At 37.5% G+C, this 20044-nt stretch overlaps 1 protein-coding gene across 2 annotated transcripts in view; it reads right to left on the bottom strand.

Moving 5' to 3' along the window:
- The window catches only part of ppp4r2 (protein phosphatase 4 regulatory subunit 2), a 35568-nt gene that overhangs the window by 3407 nt on the left and 12117 nt on the right, over positions 1-20044 (bottom strand). For both annotated transcript variants that reach the window (XM_003217789.4, XM_062969713.1), the window contains exons 3-8: positions 10131-10301; positions 7603-7696; positions 6310-6347; positions 3141-3215; positions 1516-1659; positions 646-914 (exon numbers count right to left, since the gene is read on the bottom strand). In XM_003217789.4, the coding sequence (XP_003217837.2) occupies positions 646-914; positions 1516-1659; positions 3141-3215; positions 6310-6347; positions 7603-7696; positions 10131-10301 (791 nt within the window). The remainder of the gene's footprint in view (positions 1-645; positions 915-1515; positions 1660-3140; positions 3216-6309; positions 6348-7602; positions 7697-10130; positions 10302-20044) is intronic.

Genomic DNA, 20044 nt, shown 5'->3' with positions numbered 1-20044 from the left:
AGTCTAATTCAAGCTTATGCTGCTATATAGAGACATGTATTCACAATGTCAGTCTACCAAACAAAAACCAACCCTCAAATCCTGGCTTGAATTTGAGCTAGCTTTGGTTGTGGGTCCAACTTAGATAATTAGATTCAGCAATCAATTTAATGTGCAGTCTGTGTGAAACAACTGAATACGCCTTCATATGGAGTAAATTATATGAAATTAGTTATTCCTCGACTTTTGACTTTTGCTGCCTTCAGTAGGCAATCTTTAGGCAAGCATAAGACCATTAGACTGAATCATATTATATATTATTACTATGCATACAAATATTTATTAACACCACCAGCATTTAAGTTATTTTCCTATAGTTCCTTCCGATTAGTTTAATGGAATATACATTACTGTGTGACTTATGTCATTAAATAAAGGAATCAACACAGAAGTGGTATCTTCAAGTACAGCAGCCTTAGTGAGAGCCTATATCCTCACTAGCCGAAAGACTGAAAGCAAGAGAAATAGAAAGTAGGGGGACAGCTGATTTTAGTGGCCATGGAGATTTAGATGGATAATTATATTTATAGCTAACCCGTATTCTCAGCACACAATCAGAAAAGAAAACCAGTAACTCAAACAACTGACAGTGAATCAGCCATATACCTTCCTCCTCTTCCTCTTTACAATGCTGCCTCTCACAAATATTTTCTTTTTCTTTGTCCTGAGATGAAGAGGTTGCGTCAGTCTCTTCCACCATTGCTGTACAAGTTTCACTGGAACTACTCTGGTCGGACGTTTCTTCAGCTTCCTCCTCTTTGTCAAATTTGAGTCTTTTCACCTCGTGTCCTTCATTTTCTGTTGGATCTTCTTCAGAGTGTTTATTTTTTACCGGACTGCTTTGGACTCTTTCAGGCTCAGATGCTGGCGATTCACTGGAAGATAAAAATGGCATTTGTATGAAAGTTCATATTCACATGAAGAGATCACCAGAACACTGTCATTTACAGTGCTGACCTTTGTGAGTAATAGACTCACAAATTTTGTGTTTATTAAATTTGAAAGCAACACATCATGTAGCAAGTGGAAAGGAAAATATGATGTAGAACTGATTTGAATTTTGGCTTTATTCACTGATAGATGAATCAGGCTCCACCAGTAACAGGACAGCTCTGTCACTATTTACATTAAACTGGATTCTCAGTAGCCAAGGTTATTAGTTCTTCAGTTAGCACTACACATTTCCTTTGTATTTTCGGACAATCAGATCACATTGAGGCAGACTATTTATACACAACAACCCAGTGTTCATCACCAATATTTGTTTCTGGAACAGGTCATTCTTCTAAAATAGAAAGATGACCAATGCTAGCAAAAAATCTGTGCATCTATCAGAGTATGCATTGTTTTCCAGTTGAGAGCACAAGCTTGTTAAAGTAGCTCTCTCTGGCTACAAGTGAACTGTACATTACCGAAAAATAAAAAAGCAGTTGTGAAATAAACAAACCTATTGTTATACTCAGGTCTCATACAAACCTGCTAATTTTGTCCTCTGCCTGAGAGAGTCCTGACTCTTTATTTTCTGGGCTGTCTGGTAAACCATTGGTTGTCATAGGAGGTGATAAAGAAACTTTTGGTCGATTTATGGGCCGAGGAGTTCCAGGGCCATTAATATTGGATCTGCAAAAGACAAGAAAATATTACATTTGATTAATCCAATTTTGAGTATCATATTTTCACTAGATCTTTTATTTGATGGGATATTGAAATGAAAATTATTAAATATTACCATACTTGATGGAACTGAGTAAGATCACTTACTAAAGTAAAGAGAATCTGACAGTAATGTCCTAAGTATACTAGTCAAAAGCAACTTCCAATGTATTAAATGAGACTGTAATATAACAGAAGAATTTAGGATGTCAGACTAAACCTAGTAAGAATTATTGTTCAACAAGTTATTCTTCAAAAGAAAGAGATTGTTTTATATTTTTTTAATCTAACAAAAATAAAAATAATACTACTTTAGCTACAATCCAAAATCTCTTTAATGTACCCTGTATACTCATATGTAACTCTAGACATTTTAGTTTAAAAAATCAATTCCAAAACCCTGGGTCAATGTGATTACTGTATTTTTCTTTTGAAATGAACCATTCCCTTTTTTTGAGTACAAGAGCTTGGTCTGTCTCAGAAGAATCTTTAAAAGCACCAAATCCCTCTAATCTCTCTTCTGTGGCACCGCTTTTGGCCTTTGTAAATACCTAGGTGGAGAAACAGCGGTGGTGACCAGGGACAGCTGGTTCCCCAAGGCAGTGCTTGCACTTTTCCTTCTCCAAGATATGATCCTCGATTTATTCACAGGTCATATCTAAATTCATAATTTGGTCCAGAAACCTGTCTTCAACTTATACATGATGTCAACTTATACAAGAGTACATACATTAATCTTAGAGTTGGAAGAGACTACACAGGCCATCCAGTCCAACCCCCTGCCATGCAGGAAAGGTACAAAGCACCCCGAAAGATGACCAATTATCCACCTGGAGACTTACACTATTCTGAGACATATGCCCCCACCCCCAACCTACTGAAATGCCAGAGAAGCCATCATGCACAGTCAATCCATGTTTCGACTTGCTTCCGCACAGGCAGACATGAAATGATTAAAGCAGCACTAAGACCTCTGGAGGACTGTGATGGATTTCAGCAATGATGTCATCCTTGTGCAGCTGGCAACAGCAATATAGCCAGATGTTTTTCTGATTCTGCCAGTACACCTGTGCAGAGGACTTCAGTAACATTTCAGAAGAAAAAGAAAGGGGGGGGGTTACTCCAGAGGGAGGAACCCTTTTAAATGCCTGAAAAAGAGCATCCATATGCATAGGATAAGTTTCGCTATGTGCATACCCCTAAAAGAATTTTAGTCTTTATGTACCTGGAAACCCAGGAAAACTTCATTTCTTTATGGATGCCAAAAATAATACATGCCTAACCCTCCACAGAGGTTATCTTTTCATGACAAAAATGAGCTTATCCAAAATATTTGAAATTGTGTTTAAATATCAAATGTTAAAAAGATTTAGGAACACAAATGTTATAGCCATCATCTTACATTTTCCACAGCAGTCATACTGTGTTTAAGCACACTCTTCTCTTACCTCTCAGAATAACCTGGTGAGTTTCCAGGAAACATTACACCATTCATTCTGTTTAAACTGTTGGAATTATTTTTCCTACAAGAAATAAAATTACTGTAAGATTTCTGTAGTATTCTTTTTTACTTTTAGCTAAAAATGTCCAGCTAAGAATCCTATTAAGTAGAATAATAGAATCATAGAGTTGAAAAAGATCACAAAGGCCACCCAGTCCAACCTCCTGCCATGCAGGAAAACACAAGTATAATTTCTCTAGGATACTAGTAATTTTTGAAAGGCCATTACCTACTCTCTGCCCTGACAAACAAAACCCACCACATGTTTAAACAGGAAAATATACAACCAAGAAACAAAACTGTACTCTTATTGTGCAACACAATATACTATTTTTAAACCAGCTATCATGTCTTGTTTCTGCTTCTCACAACTTTTCAGTGTTATGGGATCAATTAGGTCCTGCAAATGGGAAACAAGGGCAGGGTCTTCTCCATTCAAATATGTAAGTAGTGCCTTATGGCACAATGCTCATGTTCAAAATGACACACTATACTGACTAACCAGCTTCTTCCATATTGCTGCAAACTTTGTACCTCAACAAAATAGAGTTTTAAGTAGCCACACAGTTTGTTCTTTGTTGTTATGTACAGGGCTTTAATGAAATACACACAAACAAATATAAGTGGACAATTTTATATGTAGGGTAATGGAGCCCACACCCCTGCAGTGCTATACTCAACAAACTCTCTAATCTGGAGAGTTCATTGACTAATCAATCCTTCAAGAGCACAACTTCTAATTTTGTTAATAACTAGATATGGGCTCGATAAAGGTCTGCCTTTCACAAGCAGAATGTTTCTTTCCATTGCCAGAAAGGTTATCTGTCCAGCAGAGGATTCAGCAGACAAAACAGGGAGAACCTAATTCCTGTACCAGGTATCCCAGTCCTCTGGAGCAAATTTTCAGGGCAGCAATGGGCTGCATGGAGAAGGGGGGAATTCTGCATTTCTTCAATCTTAAGATGCACTTTCCCCCCATATAATCATCTCTAAAAATGTGGTGTCTTAGAATCACTGGTGCTTTTTATATACTTAAACAAAGCTTTTTTTTCTGTTGGTGGTACTGAAATTGATGTGCATCTTACAATCAATAGTGTCTTAGAATCAATGAAATACATTAAATGAAAATTGCATCCTGCTACCTTTCATTCACAAACATGTTTATGAGGGCTTTACTCACAAGTTGTTCTCACAAATATAAGAATGTAAGTATTATATGTGTATTTAGTCAAAGACTTTAAAAATCAGTGACTTATTTTAATTATGGAGCCCCAGTGGCAAAGTGTGTTAAAGCGCTGAGCTGCTGAACTTGCAGACCGAAAAATCCCAGCTTCAAATCCCGGGAGCGGAATGAGCGCCCACTGTTAGCCCCAGCTCCTGCCAACCTAGCAGTTCAAAAACATGGCAATGTGAGTAGATCAATAAGTACCGCTCCGGCGGGAAAGTAACGGCGCTCCATGCAGTCATGCCGACCACATGACCTTGGAGATGTCTACGGACAACGCCGGCTCTTCGACTTAGAAATGGAGATGAGCACCAACCCCCAGAGTCGGTCACAACTGGACTTAACGTCAGGGGAAAACCTTTTACTAATTTTAATTATGCTGCACCACTTGTTCGGGGAAATTGCATACAATAAGAAACTGTACAGATCATCAAGAAATTAATCTCTCCTCATCTATCGCAGGGCAAAACTGTCATAACAATGCATGTATAAAATGAAACCAGCTGCTATGTGCACGAAATTATGCAATGTGATACTATCCAATAGAGAATCACAGCTTTAAACACTGCCATATTTACTTTTTTTTTCATTTGCAATTCAAGCTATTTCCTTTTTAGTGTCTCCTGATCTTTTCAAGAACATTCCATTCTTCTTGACTCTGCAAATACTGTTCCCATTTTCCTTTGCTATCATGTATAACCTTGAAAAGCATGCACTGTTTTATATTTATTCTACATTTGCTTCTCCAACCTGTTTGCCAAGTAATTCCAAGACATGATTATCAAATGTCATGCTAGAGGACCTTTTATATTACACATGTATACATTTCAATTTAAGTGTCATAGCAACACACTATGAAATCCTGGACTCTATAGTTCATTAAGGCACAAGAGCTCTCTGGGACTTCAAAATGCAGCTCTCCACATTAGAAATGCCAAGATTCCACAAGATGTTGCTATGGCAACTAAAGTGGAATCATAGCACTGTAACTATGTAATGTAAAAGGACTACTTCTAAGTTCGATGAAACTGAAACACCCTGGTTCATATCAGGTTCTTCCGGTTTCAAGTCAGCATTTTAACCCAACTCTGCAATTGTCAATTAGTCTTATGAACTAAATAAAGAGCAACACCACTCCTGTAAAGTTTGTTGAAAAACAAAGCACTCTTCCATTTCCATGGTCACTCCCTTACTGTGAAAGGCAACAGGGTGTTTCATAGCTACCCAGTCAAGTTCTCATTGGCCAACCACATGTAGGTTAGGTTTCAACAGAATACAAGAAGAAAATACTAAGGTGAGACTTGGGTGTAATAGGTAGGTCAAAAGGTACACACATAACTCCACCTATTTCTGATTTCCATGCCATCTGATGTTAACTCTGTTTTAGCAGCAAAGTGTGCTGGAAAGTTATCGTACTGTCCCTGTCTATTCAAATTCTGCCAAATGGAAACATTATTCTGCTAAGATCCAGCTAGAAGCCTCCTGCAAGTTACCAGCAAGCTGGATTTTATTACTTAGTATCCCAAATTGCAGTTTGTTTGCTCATTTGGTTTGGGTCTGATTTTAATCTTTCCATCAAACTGTGCCAAAACTGATTTGAGGCAGCATCCTGTCAAAAGTGACCACCTAAAATATAAACTTTAAACTAATCAGAGCATGCAGCCATGTTAGTTATAAATCAATATCTAATTACTATTATAGTAGATCCCATATTATATGTCAGTGAGGCCATTTTCTTACACAGCAAGCAGTTCTAGTGAGAATATGATAGTTTATCAACTTTGAAAACAGTACCCTATTAACATTATAGAGGGTTGCATAGTCTCTAACAGGGAAGAAAATTCCCCTGAGCTTTGTTTGGAAAATTAAGAAAAGCAAAGATTGTACTCACTCTGAAGATGGATATACGCAACTGACAACCATGACATTCTATAGGACACATGAAAAGAGAACAAAAAAATATCTAGATTAAAATGTATCTTCTGCAACACAAGCATCAATTTCCCCAAACCATATTCTTGGCCGTGGATAGGGTCCTAACCAGCATCTTTTGGTAACAAAGTGCTTATAAAAATTCTTCAGTTATACTGGGAAAGTATCTAAACCACAGAATACAGAAACTTTCAAGTTCCTGCAGCCAAATGGTGATTAGTTATTTGAAATCAATTAACAAAATCATCTTCTGACGCAGTCTAGTACTATAGGTTATCAGTGCATGTTACATAGTCTCCAAGACCCATAAGATTCCCTGATGAGACAGCTAGAGAAAAGAGAAGGGCCCTCACTTTAAACAACATAATCTCTATGTACTACATAAAGTGAATCTGAAATTGCAATATTTTCTCTGTTCAATACACAACACTTGACTATTTTGTGTTGTCCCATGAGAAAGAATACAAAGACCCAATGTACATGCACAGTAGTGTGGAAGTAATAGCATCCCACCTACAAATCTATCACATGCAAATTTGGATTTTCTCCCCTATTACATTTTCACAAACTATTGCTGAAAAGCCACTGCTATCAAATATGATAATGTCAGGCCATGTATTAACTTCTTCTGCACCACATGGGGACTGTTTAAATATGTGACTATTTTACAATGGCTCTAAAATGCTTATTTATTTCAGAACATTTCTCTATTCATTTTGAAATTATTTAAATTGCAGATTTTGTCAATACATCACTGAATAAACTATAGTCAGATACTTTAGAAAAAGAATAAACAGAGAAATAGTTGCAGGAAGAAGTAGAAGCAACTCCTTTCATCAAGAGAATGAAAAATTTCTCAGTAATAACATGAAACCACAATTTACCTGTTTTGCTTTTTAAAAGATGTTATGTGTTACAAGGTGTAACAGCAATTTATATCAAGTAACAAATATTTGACATTTTAAGTATCAAGGTATGTAACATTGTTATTTGAGGACTAGATATCCTAAACACTTTAGATACTGCTAATTTATGGAAGTTTAACAGTCAGCTCTGGTTAGGACTTGGATGGAGAGTCACCAATGAACAACAGGAACCGTTGGTTATATTTCAGAGATAGGAACTAGCAAAACCACCTCTGAGTATTTCTTGACTAAGAAAAACCTAGGACATTAATGGGGCCATCCTAAGTTAACAAATGACTCACAGAATTTAAGTAAAGCAAAACATTTAACCAGGTAACAGACATTACCTTTTCAACTCCTCTAAGAAATTTGTCTGTTCCTGTGTAGTTCCTCCTTGGATCAGTCAGCAGCTCACAGAGTCGCTGAATAGTAAAGGGAATACTGGGGGGGAAATGCAAAGACATTAAATTCTGTTTTTGAATGAGATTTTGCATCCAATTGTCTCATACAATGTTTCGTGAGTTTGCAGGAGTACTGTAACTACAAAGTCCCTGGACACATCTGTTTAGTACCTCTCAAAACGTAACAGCCTCAATAAACAGTAGATGGTGCTATAGTATCACAGAATACTATAGCACCAAAATTAGTTCAAATCCAAAATGCCCCAAGATGTTGGAGGAAATTCAGAAAGATTCAAAAGAAAATACTTATCATATAGTTGGTCAGAGAAGCAAACTACTGAACACCTGCACTATTAAATAGGCTTTCAGGAACACCTGTCTTCCAAATCTAACAGAACATGGATTTAAAAGTGGTATGGTCCGATAAAAATATTTTCATGTCAACACCTATCAATCAATCAATCAAAATAACCTTGAACTGAAGTGTTATTTTCAAATAAGAATAAACATGTTCTTTTTAAAAAGAAAACTATAGATGAAGTCAATTTTCAGTGAACAGTGAACAGAGCAGTTAAAGAGTTTAATCAACACCAATGACTATGCTGTGGCTGCTGGGATCTGAAGTATAACATTTGGAGAGCCACAAAATTTGCTGATTGGAATCATGGTAAACAATTTGTTTGGAAGAAAGGTCTAGTATGAACTCTAAAACCTATTCTATAATCTTGGTGCCATAGCTAAAATGTTTGTACCAATGGGGACAATCTTAATATATATAATTTTGATGTCCCAATGTAGCTTTTAAACACTACAGACAGAACTATTTTACATTGCGATTATATACTGCATCTGTCATATAACTGATCAAAATGTGAAATGGGAGAATTTATTAAGTAAAAGTAACAGTATTCTTGAGACTAAATTGGGGTTCTATGCCTGCAGAGAAAGTGGTAGCTTCATAATTCTCAAAAGCCCTTTTTTTTGTGTTGGCAGAAGAAAAAAATATTGCAAGCCACTATGCTTATGAAAATGTATCATCAGTGTATAGTCAGTGAGTCAAATGCTCTGAATTTTAAAGGTTGGCTTTTCGTGAATTTTACACCTCAGCTAGTTAAGCCTTAAAATTTTCATCATCAAATAACGTTTTTGAAAACACATTTATGCTTTTTATGCACTGTTCTGATATTTTGTGTCAAGATGATCATTTCTGAACAATGCAAAAGGCTGGTGTATTGCTGAATGCAATCAAATTAAGAATTGTTAAAAATTCAAGATTTCATTTAAACCACTACACCAAGAAGTTTGGGTTTCTAAGTTTGCTCAGCCAAGAAGCTGAAAAGTTATGTTTTCACCTTTAATTTAATTCTGCCATGATCTATGTTTCTATAATTAAAGTCTCAGCATAGCAAAAAAACAAAAAACAAAACAAAACCAGTAGTAAATTATTGTTTCTAGAAGTGAAAGGTGAATGAGAAGCCTGGCTGAACTCTGGTTCAAATGCCACAAACAACTGAGCAAAGAAGAACTTAATTTGTTTGCAGATGAGCTGGTACAAATTGAACTCTGGCTCCATGTTAACTCTATTAACAATTGTGAGCTAGTGTCAGAAATGTTTATGCCTACTAAAGAGCATATTTGATACACCATGGTTTGGCTGATAATTTGGGTCCTTATTTAACCAGCATCATAAATCAAGATTTGAAGTTAGTTTAAAGTTGAAGAGGAACGCAGGAAATCATGATCATGCCTCTCTGTGCTTAACCACACTAAGGTGAAGATATATACAATCCAGGCTGACTCCTGATTTTTAACACATAGCTACTTTCACTGGGACTAGGGGCACAGAACCCCAGAGAAAATGGACAGTTCTCTATTAATCTCTGGGTCTTCTAGGACCTTCCAGCAGAAACTGTTCATAGAGTTGCACTGGAGGACCCAAAGATTTCTACAGAGAATATATTAATCAAATCAATAAATAATCAAAATCACAAAGTTAAACCCACAGATGTGGAGGGCTGGCTGCATTATGTCTGAACTATGAATATGATTAAAACTAAGAATGACTTTGTTTCAGACATATTCATATTTTTAACTGCATTGCCTTAAAACTTAAAATACAACTTTCAGCAAAATGAGTAGCTCAACTCTTCTGCTCTTACATCATAGTAACTTGGAATTTAATCATCCAGTAAGCAATTAAAAAGCTGTCATTCAAATTAAAAAGATCAATCTCAGAAGGGTGACAACTCATCAACTCTTACCAAACTGAGCAAAGAGGAGGTAAACAAGTGATTTGTGTTACAAGGATAATTCAGAAAGTTTTCTACAATATTTTGAATTTTGCCACTAAACATTTATTAATAGTTGTGGTTCACTTTGTTGCACATATGGCAGAAAATTACTACAATATGAAGTTAATAATAATAAATCATGCATTCCAAACAACAAGTAGGACTTGATGTAAGATTGCATACCCATTAAAGCCAGTGACTATTTTCAGAATACGTTCTTTCATCTCCTCAAAGGGAATATACTCCACATTGGGGTTAGGAGGGCCTCTTGGCTCAGGAGCAGACGTTCTGAAGTCATCCATCACTTTCTCCAATTTGAAAATGAAATAGCCTTTGAACTGCGACCACTGAATCCTAAAAAAAGAAACACAGAGCGTACTTAACAGTGTATGAAAAACCACATGCTTGCCATATTTATATTAAAGCAATAAAGCAAGCATAGCATAGTCAGCTTTAAATTTACCTGCAGGCAAGCAAGACAAAACAGAGATCCAAACTTTCATATTGTGTATTTTGTTATGCCTCAGAGCCAAACCTAAATCATTAACAAACCAGGGTCTGGTTGATGAAAACTAGGATCAAATAAAATAGCTGAGGAGGGGTACAGAAATCCCAGTCCTGGAAAAAGTGGCAAACAGCACTTTCTGATATCTAACAAACCTCTGGCCCGCCACCCATTTCTTTGCAATTGAGACAAGTCATTATACTCCAAGAAGGACTAGGGAACCATTTCCCATTGCTGCCAAAGTGGTGGCAGAATAGATCTAGTGGACTGGAATTAAAGATGATTGGCATGTCAAAGAACACAGCTAGCCTGTCAGTGAAAGAAAAGGTAGAAGGTGGGATTGATGTTTTACAGCACTGAAAATTAATCTGAATTAGTTTGACAAATATATACTTTTTTTCAAAAAAAAATAATAATTGTAGGTTCAGCGGCTGGAGATCGAGCTATGGCAACTCCTGCACCATTTTGCTTCTTTTTGTTTCCTCGTCACTTCTTCTCACTGTTTTCAAGTGACAGAAAAGCTACTCCCCTGTGCCCAAAGAAGTCCAAATTAAATTTCTGTCAACTTTCAAGTATCACACGATCCTCCAGTAATAATGCCCAATCCAATGATTGTGCCATCACAAAGTATCCTTCTTATCAAAGAAAGTATAAAGCATCACACATTCCTATCTACTGCTGTATCCAATCAAGACTGAAAAGTATACACAGGTTTTAAAAACCCCAGGACTGCCAGTGTCCAAGGATACAAAGCTCTTTGTTCTTGTTTAAGCAAGCATAGCTTCTAAAGTAGTAATTACCAAGTCACAGCCATGGGGCTCAACACAGTTCCAGAGGGTCTCCATTTATCTCTCAACATAGCTTTTGCTCCATAAGCATCACATCCTTGTATTAGGTATTTATTCCAAACATGTTAGTGTACACACAAATAGCTCTTAACACCTCTCCTTGATATGGGCAGCAAGAGAGAGCAAAAGTTCTCCTTGCAACATTTGCTGTGTCTAATTCAGATTTGCAGGAGTGGCAGTTTTCAAAGAGGCAGTCATTTCAGTCTCTAGCAGTATAAAAGGAGGGGTGGAAAGCCAATTTTTAAATGGCTATGTATGGTGAAACAGGTTTTCAGATCTTCATGGTGGTCAGTTATTGTTGATGTATGAAAAAACAGATCAGCTTACACAAAGTCAGTTTTCCTCCTGCTCAGCACTCCTATACCCATAGACAGAAAGACCACTGCAAAAGCAGAGCTAAGGGCACTGAGAGGAACAATGGAAAGGGGGTGATGGGAAATGCTGTGCAGCTGTGGAGGGGCTCAACTTGCTGGCATGCATGGAAGATGGTGAGTTTTGCACTGACCAGACTTTCTCTGGAGGTCAGACACTCCTGATAATAGATTTCATGTTGACAGTACAAACTGGTTAGAATCAGATTGCTGCTTCACCCCATCTCTCTTCAGCCAGCATAACCATGGGTGGGAGAACATGCGAGTTGTAGTTCTAAGCTTCCAGAGGACCTTGTGTGCTCCATCCCAGTGGGATCTGACTTCTTTTATTCCTGAAGACAGACGGACAGAAGTAACCTAATAGCTGCTGAAGCAGGTGCAAAAAGCGGGATAAGGGAGAAATAGGGTGACTATTTGAATGAACTGGGGCAAGGGCCTTTATGGTCAAAGGGACACCTTCAGCCCGTCTGAGCTTTGTAAGGTTCAGGGCTCACTTGCCTCTGATCTGATTGAGCACCAGTGACAAGGAGAGCAATAAAGGTACAAGTCAAGCACTGGAATAGATGGAAGGATATATCATGAAAAGGAGGGTGCAGATGAGCAGCTGGGAAGGACAGAAGGGCAATATCCCCTCTATCTGCCAGTCTGTCCATGGCGAAAAGCTTGGAGGACGAGGAGAGGCCTCTTTCCCAGCTCCCTTTGGCTTCCTGCCCCAAATTTGTAGTGGAGGAACATGTTCCTCTTCTGGGAACATGCTGAGAAGAAGCCCTGCAGCCCAATGGGATGCTTGGCAGTCCTGTTGCCAGCCAAGAGGGGGTTGGAAAGCACAGACCAGAAGGCAAGGCATTTTGCTGCTGGGCCCAGGGCTGCCTCAGGATAAAATCCCCTGAACAACTGGGTCTGACCGACTCACCCATCCTCACCCCAGTGGAAGGGAAGATTGGGGAGGGCTCAGAGCAAGGCAAACTGTTAGTGGGAAGTTCTCCATGGTGGCGCCGGTGATTCTGCCTCCCCCACCCCTTATGGTTGGTTGAATTTGCGGATATGGAGAGTCGACATTACCTGTGACATTCTATTTAACTCATGGGCAGCAAGTCTGAATCTTGTAGCTAAAATACCCCAAAGCGAAAGGACAATATTCACCATCCATTGTTCCATTATGTCAAGATCTCACTCCCTATATACACTGTGAAATGGATCCTAAACTATGTAAACCTTTAATATTTTTGTGGATATACAGTAAGCTTATATTAATCCTTTTGACTAAAACATGATTATGTCTGATGCCATTTCTCTTTTCAGTTCCAAAAACATCAATAAAAGGGGATGTACTTGAACTCAATGCTACACATAGTAAGTAAAGATCTTTTTATTTTTCTATTCAGAAGTCTGAACTGAGGTGCATACTGAGGTTTAGCAATTGTTTATTATACTTTTAAACAGGTTTCATATTTTATATAAAAGAGCTCCTAAATAATTTCTTAGAATAAAGAAAAACAATGAATGAGACATAAATATTCATTCTTATGGGTATTCTAAAATCTGATAAAAATTACACCTATACAGAATTTGTGATGTTGTTGTAACATCACAGGAAGCTCACTCATACAACAGCACTCTCATGTTTCTGTTCCACAGAAGAATAGGCAAACACATGCCTCAACACAATAACTGATGAAGACTTCCCTCCCTCTCAATTGCCACTGCTGTGGCCACAGAGGATGAGAAGAGCCACCAATATATGCTGAAATCTAATCCCCTCTCAACTGCCATGCTCTTTTCCTTGTATGTTTTTAAATTGTAAGTCTGAGGGCAGGTTATTGTCAAATTAAAAACTGCAAACCACTCATGAAAAGCACCATGTTGTTGTTATGTCCCTTCAAGTTGTTTCCAAATCATGGCAAATCATCATAGGGTTTTCTTAGCAAGATTTGTTCAGAGGGGGATTCTGATGCCTTATCCTGAGGCCAATGGAGTATGACTTGCCCATGGTCACCTAGTGGAGCCCCCAGATGGCGTAGTGGACTAAGTGACTTGAAGGTTGGGTTGCTGACCTGAAAGTTGCCAGGTTCGAATCCCACTTGGGGAGAGTGCGGATGAGCTCCCTCTATCAGCTCCAGCTCCATGCGGGGACATGAGAGAAGCCTCCCACAAGGATGGTAAAAACATCAAAAACATCCGGGCGTCCCCTGGGCAACATCCTTGCAGATGGCCAATTCTCTCACTCCAGAAGCAACTTCGGTTGCTCCTGACACACAAAAAAAAAAAAACCTAGTGGGTTTCCATGACTAAGGAGGGAATCAAAACCTGGTCTCCACGGTCATATCCAATACTCAAAACCACTACACCAATTTGGCTCTCCATACACTAATGACACCACAGAAAGGTAAGAAACAGGCACTAACAATATGCACTAAATCTTGAAAACTTGGATTTTTTTCCATTTAAATATGAATTAAAATAGATAGGATTACTAATGCAGTCACAACACCTAGATCAGGGGTCCTCAAACTTTTTAAACAGGGGGCCAGTCCATGGTCCCTTAGACCGTTGGAGGGCCGGACTAGAGTTTTTTTTTTAAAAAAAACTATGAACAAATTCCTATGCACTCTGCACATGCCTCATTTTGAAGTAAAAAAAAACAAACAAAACGGGAACAAATACAGCCTTGATGATGATGATGATGATGATAATAATAATAATAATAATAATAATAATAATAATAATAAAGAGGGTTGGAAGAGACCCCTTGGGCCATTGAGTCCAACCCCCTTCTGCCTTTGTGCACTCAAAGCACAAGCAAAGCAACCCTGACAGATGGCCTCCCAGCCTCAATTTTAATAATAATAATGATAATGATAATAATAATAATAAGGGTTGTAATAGAAGAAGAGACCCCTTGGGCCATTTAGCCCACCCCCTTCTGCCCTTGTGCTGTGGGGGCTGGATAAATGGCTTCGATGGGCCGCATCCGGCCCTTAGTTTGGGGACCCCTGACCTAGATCCTATCAACTTCTTAATATTTTGCAGAAGGAGTGAGCTAGCAAAACAAATACAAATGCCACCAAGAGTTTTCAAATGCGCTTATCCAAGGCAAGCAAGATATTTTCAAAAGAAGCAAATCTCTTTAAACCATTAGTGCTATGATTTTGATTAGATGACAATTTTAAAAAGATAAATTATCATAAGAAGTCAAACTCTTAACCACTGTCGTTACCTGCATGAGTTCCAATTGAGCTTAGCAGTTTTATCAGTTTGATTGCAAAACTGTTTTCTTTACTGGAAACTTTCACCTATAACTTAATTCTGCCAACTGACATTTTAGTTCTTCTTAGTTACCATGGTTTCATCAAAACAATGCTGCAACAAGACTCTCAAAGAGAATACAGCACAGTAGCTTATTCAGCAACTGAGGGTTATACTTTCATGAAAGAAAAATTAGCACAAATTCTTTTGTCTAGCACATTTGCTCGCCAGAATTATTCTGAAATTTGGATGAATCCTGCATAATGCATGACAATATTCTAAGCAATCATATACAACACCCAAAGTCTCAAGTCACATGAAGTTTCTCCAAATCTTTCTGTTATTTACTCATTCTTTAGGCAACTAAGTGGAGGGAAAACCAGCAGGGGAGCATGTGGGCATGGCCTCTATTTCTAAGCTGCTTGGGGGATGTTTAACTTTACATTAAACCTTCAGACAGAAAAATAATTCCTTTCCATTTACCTTTCCTTTTGTAACAAATGGTCTATTGCAATTCTCACAATAGATTAATAGTAAAAAAATGTGTCGCTTTCTTCTTAAGATTAGCACCTGCACATGAAACTGATGGGGTTGAATGGTAAAATACTGGACAGACAAAAGGAAGTATTTCACAGACAAAATGCGTGTATGCTATGTTTTCCACAATATTAACTGAAAGACTGTTAAAAAGTACTGAAACACGTAATTCATGATGATCAAGCAGAATTTTTACTAAATAAGGTTCTTTGAGAGAACATTAGATGTGTATCGGATATTTTGATAAGCAAAATGAGAAACAAATTGTCTTAACGTTTTTTGGATGTAGAGGTTATTGATAATGTAGACATTATCCATCTGTAGTGATGGAAAAATGGACTACGGGGACTATTTTCTTGGCTGGATTAAACTGATATATGATAAATCTCACTGCATATGTTTTGAGAAACAGAAAGCTATCCAAACTATACAGAGATGAAAAAGATAAGGTTCGCTACTGTTATTTTTCTAAGTGTTGGATGATCTGGATAGGGAACAAGGGAGGAAAGGTCAATCAAACGAATATAAAAGCCCAGAACTATAAACTAAATATGTTTGCTGATGATTTGGTGTTATTTTTGGGAAATCCTTTGGGTTGTGTCCAGTTTTGGAATAAAAGATTGACAAATTATGGAGAGTTGACTGGCTTTAACATTAACGAAGATAAGACTTATTTTAACTAAAATATTATTAAAATGGAACAGAAAAATGTGGAGGAGAAAGGTGGCTTTAAGAAGAGGCTAAGGGTCAAATATTTGGGTGTAAATATGACAAGTAAGAATTCAAAATTATTTCAAAACAATTATACAATTACTTAGAATGAAATTAAGGAAGGTCTGCAGAGATGGTTAAAACTGAAATTGTAACTTTTAGGTGGAATTTCTGTTATAAAATGAATGTTTTAGCTGTTATTTTTGTTTCAGACTATACCAATTTGGAGTTAGGGGAAACAGATACACTGACAATGCTAATCAAGGACAGCTCATAGGTAATTTTTAGAAGTCTGGGGAACATTTATTTCTTTACTTAAAAAAAATAAAATGCAGATATATTGCAGCCTTAGCTTTCAATAAATAGGAGAGGAATATAATAGTGTACAACAGAAATATGATATAATGGAAGTTAAAAATATATATCTCAACAAGGGAGAGAAATGTATGTTATCCCTCCCTGTGTGTGTAATCTGCTAAGTAACATACATAGGTATTCTCTTGCTGTTGTTCTAGAGGTCTTTTCAAAAAGTGTGTTAATAAAAATAGTTTTAAAAATACACAAAGATATGTGGTAACCATGCTCATGCAAGGAAAACATTCCCCTGCCACAAAGGATTTCTGGTTTTGTTTTGTTTCCTATCTAATTCTTATTCAAACAGTACATATTGAAATCATGGAATTTGTTTCTAAAGGGCATGGTGATAATCATCAACTTAATTTTAAAATAGGACATAAATCATGGACAAGACTACTCAAAGCTATCTGTTAAGCATTTGCAGGATTGTGGACAACATCCCTCTTAGCAGTCCATGCCTGGAAACAATAACATGAGAGGATTATTGTCTTCATGCCTTGCCTGTTGCCATCTTAGTGTATCTGGAGGACCATAGCAGAACTAAGTGCTGGACAGATAAGCACTGGGTTCAAGCAGGGCTCTTGCATTATTTATTTATTTATTTATTTACTGTATTTCTATCCCACCTTATCTCACCAAGAAGGATTCAGAGCGGCTTATAGCTTGACACAATTAGATGCCACATCGAAACATAACAGATTATAAATAAACATTAAATCATTAAACATAAAACATATACATACAATTAAAACAGGATTTAAAACAGCAATGAAAACAACCAAATAGTCTGTAATCAGGGTCCATGAGTCATTTCAGTTACAGTCATATTAATTCCAGCTGTCTATTCCATTATAGCTAGTCTCCGAACACCTGGTTCCAAAGCCAGGATTTTGCTTGTCTTCTGAATCCCAGGAGGGAGGAGGCTGATCTCAGAACACTAGGAAAGAAGTTCCACAATCGAGGGGCCACCATGAGAAGGCCCTGTCTCTCGTCCGCACCAACCGCACCTGCGAAGGGAGTGGAACCAAGAGCAGTCCCCCAGAAGATCTTAACATCCGTCCTGGTTCATAGGAGGAGATGCGTTCAGACAGGTAAGCTGATCTGTACACCAAAGACCAAGGAACTGAAACCCAGAACCTCAGTAACTCAGTCAGGTGTAGCTTCATAGAATCATAGTGCTGGAAGAGACCACATAGGCCATCTAGTCCAACCCCCTGCAATGCAGGAAAACCACAATCAAAGTACCCTGACAAATGGCCATCCGACCTCTGTTTAAAAGCCTCTAAAGAAGGAACTCCCACCACAGTCCAAGGCAGAGAGATCCAATGCTGAACAGCTCACATGATGAGGAAATTATTCCTAATGTTCAGGTGGAATCTCATTTCCTGTAATTTGTGTGGCATTTCAAAAGTATGGCATTGAGTAATTTATTCCCCTAACTAAGCACTAATGCCTAAATAGGAAATTCTACCCCTGAAGAATGGCTTATGTGTTATGGCACCATGAGAGCTAGATACATGCTGCATCATATGTTCATAGCTAAACATGGTGAGAAGTTACTCAGGAGCAACTGTGCAGATACAGAAAAGAAAATCTATAAAAACAAAAGAAAAAAGGACACCATAATAATAGCTTAATGAACTATGCTATTCCCATTACAAGCTGCAAAGTACGTTGTTTTTAATGTATTTCTATCATTTCAGAGACTATAAAAAGCTTGATTTCCATAAGGAATTTTACTGGCATTTTAAAACAATTTCTTTAGAATAGGGAGATGCTCTTCTTTCTTGCAGATACTGAAGACAGCCCCAGACAGTGTGAATTTGGCATTCATTTTATTACAAATGAGCTGGCCTCTTCAAACTTAAAAAAACTTCATTCTTACTCTCTAATAATCTATATGCCACCAGTATCAACTCCTTGTAAAAAAAATACTGTCTCCCCTTGATGACAGAGCTGATTACATGTTCCCTTCAAACATTCAATCCTATGATGTTGTAACTTTCATAATCAGTTATGCCTCAAGTGATACTATTAATGTACTTGGTAAACTGCTCTTTTCTCAAACAATACTGTATTGTTTCTACTGTGACTGAATCCCAGAGTTCTCTGTGTCTAACATCTGAAGTGCTGGCACTATTGTGAGGAGGGAGGAACCTATCCAAGAAGAGGTGACTTTTGTTTAAAAGCTAGCTTGCAGACAAAATAATGATTAATGACATTATTAAGAGTTTATCAGCTTAAGGAAGACATTACGTATTTGATTAGAAATTGAAACCTGAAAGACTAGACACTAAATGCAGCTCTCCCAAGTAAATATGTACATCTGATGGCATACACAGCATTAAATGAAATCAAATGCAACTATGAAAACCATTTTAAAAACATCATATATTTCATCAGTACCAGCTAGATTTCTCATGATCAGGATAAAATAGTCCAAGTCAGCAATAGTACTGATCTAAACTAAGGCAAGTCTAAGTACATTGCATTGTGTTCGTTAAGCAATTCCGAATTAAGACGCATTCAAATCCCACAAAATGCATAGCATTGATCCTTACCTAAGAAAACTGCTTTCTATGTTATGTGAGTGGTAAATTGTAGTATTAAAAAGTAGCTCTTACAAAGCGTGTTACTGAAAAAGCCAAGGGACACCTATTTCTGGAACACAGATCTTAGACCAGAGAGCTAGAGGTCAGAGCACAGACATCCAGGTGCCAATTGTTACAAGAGCAAACAAACCTCTGCAAAGAAAATTTCCCACTGATGGATAGTAAGACTATGGGGATACCATCTGCTATGGATACCACAATTTCTGCTATTCATTTTTTGAATACTTTTAAATTGCAAGTGTTTTATATATAGTCATTTAGAATAGGTTTCCTTCAGTTGATGAAAGCTTTAATTCAGTTTACAGACAAAAACAAACAAATCTGGCTATACAGTAAACAAACTAGAATCTCACTAGCTCAAAACTGCTCTATTCCTCCACCCTTTACTTATTGCACATAGCTATGAGAGATGCACAAGTGCTTCATGCAACTCTTTGAAATCTCCCTTTTCTCTCCCAATTATATGGTCTCTCGACTCAGGGAATGGGAAAAGAATATAATGGGGATATGGAAGCATATTCAGACTTCCCAATCTAACTAAAGCCCATGGTGCGGCTTGCACATGCCCACATATTTTGCTCCTGGGTGTTCTACACATAGAATAGCTTTTTTTCCTGCTAATTGTTGCCAATAAGAAACAGATATTTAGAAAAGCACTAAATTCATCATCACTGGCATTTTGATAATAAAAAAGGGCAGAACACACTATTTTCACATTATTTACTCTGTAATACTGGGAATAATATTCACCTGCCACTGGTAGGCACACACTGTAAACTCTAATAACGAGAAGTGCAAGAATCACAATGGTTGATGGAGAAGCACAAACCACAGAGCAGACTAAAGGTAGTTATACAACGGATAGATTCATGCATGGGTTAAACAAGTACAGACAAATGAAAGTGAATGA

Source organism: Anolis carolinensis, chromosome 2 (genome assembly GCF_035594765.1).
Source record: "Anolis carolinensis isolate JA03-04 chromosome 2, rAnoCar3.1.pri, whole genome shotgun sequence".
Lineage (NCBI taxonomy): Eukaryota > Metazoa > Chordata > Lepidosauria > Squamata > Dactyloidae > Anolis > Anolis carolinensis.
The sequence above is the reverse complement of the archived record's forward strand: the minus strand, read 5'-3'. Positions and strand labels throughout refer to the sequence as shown.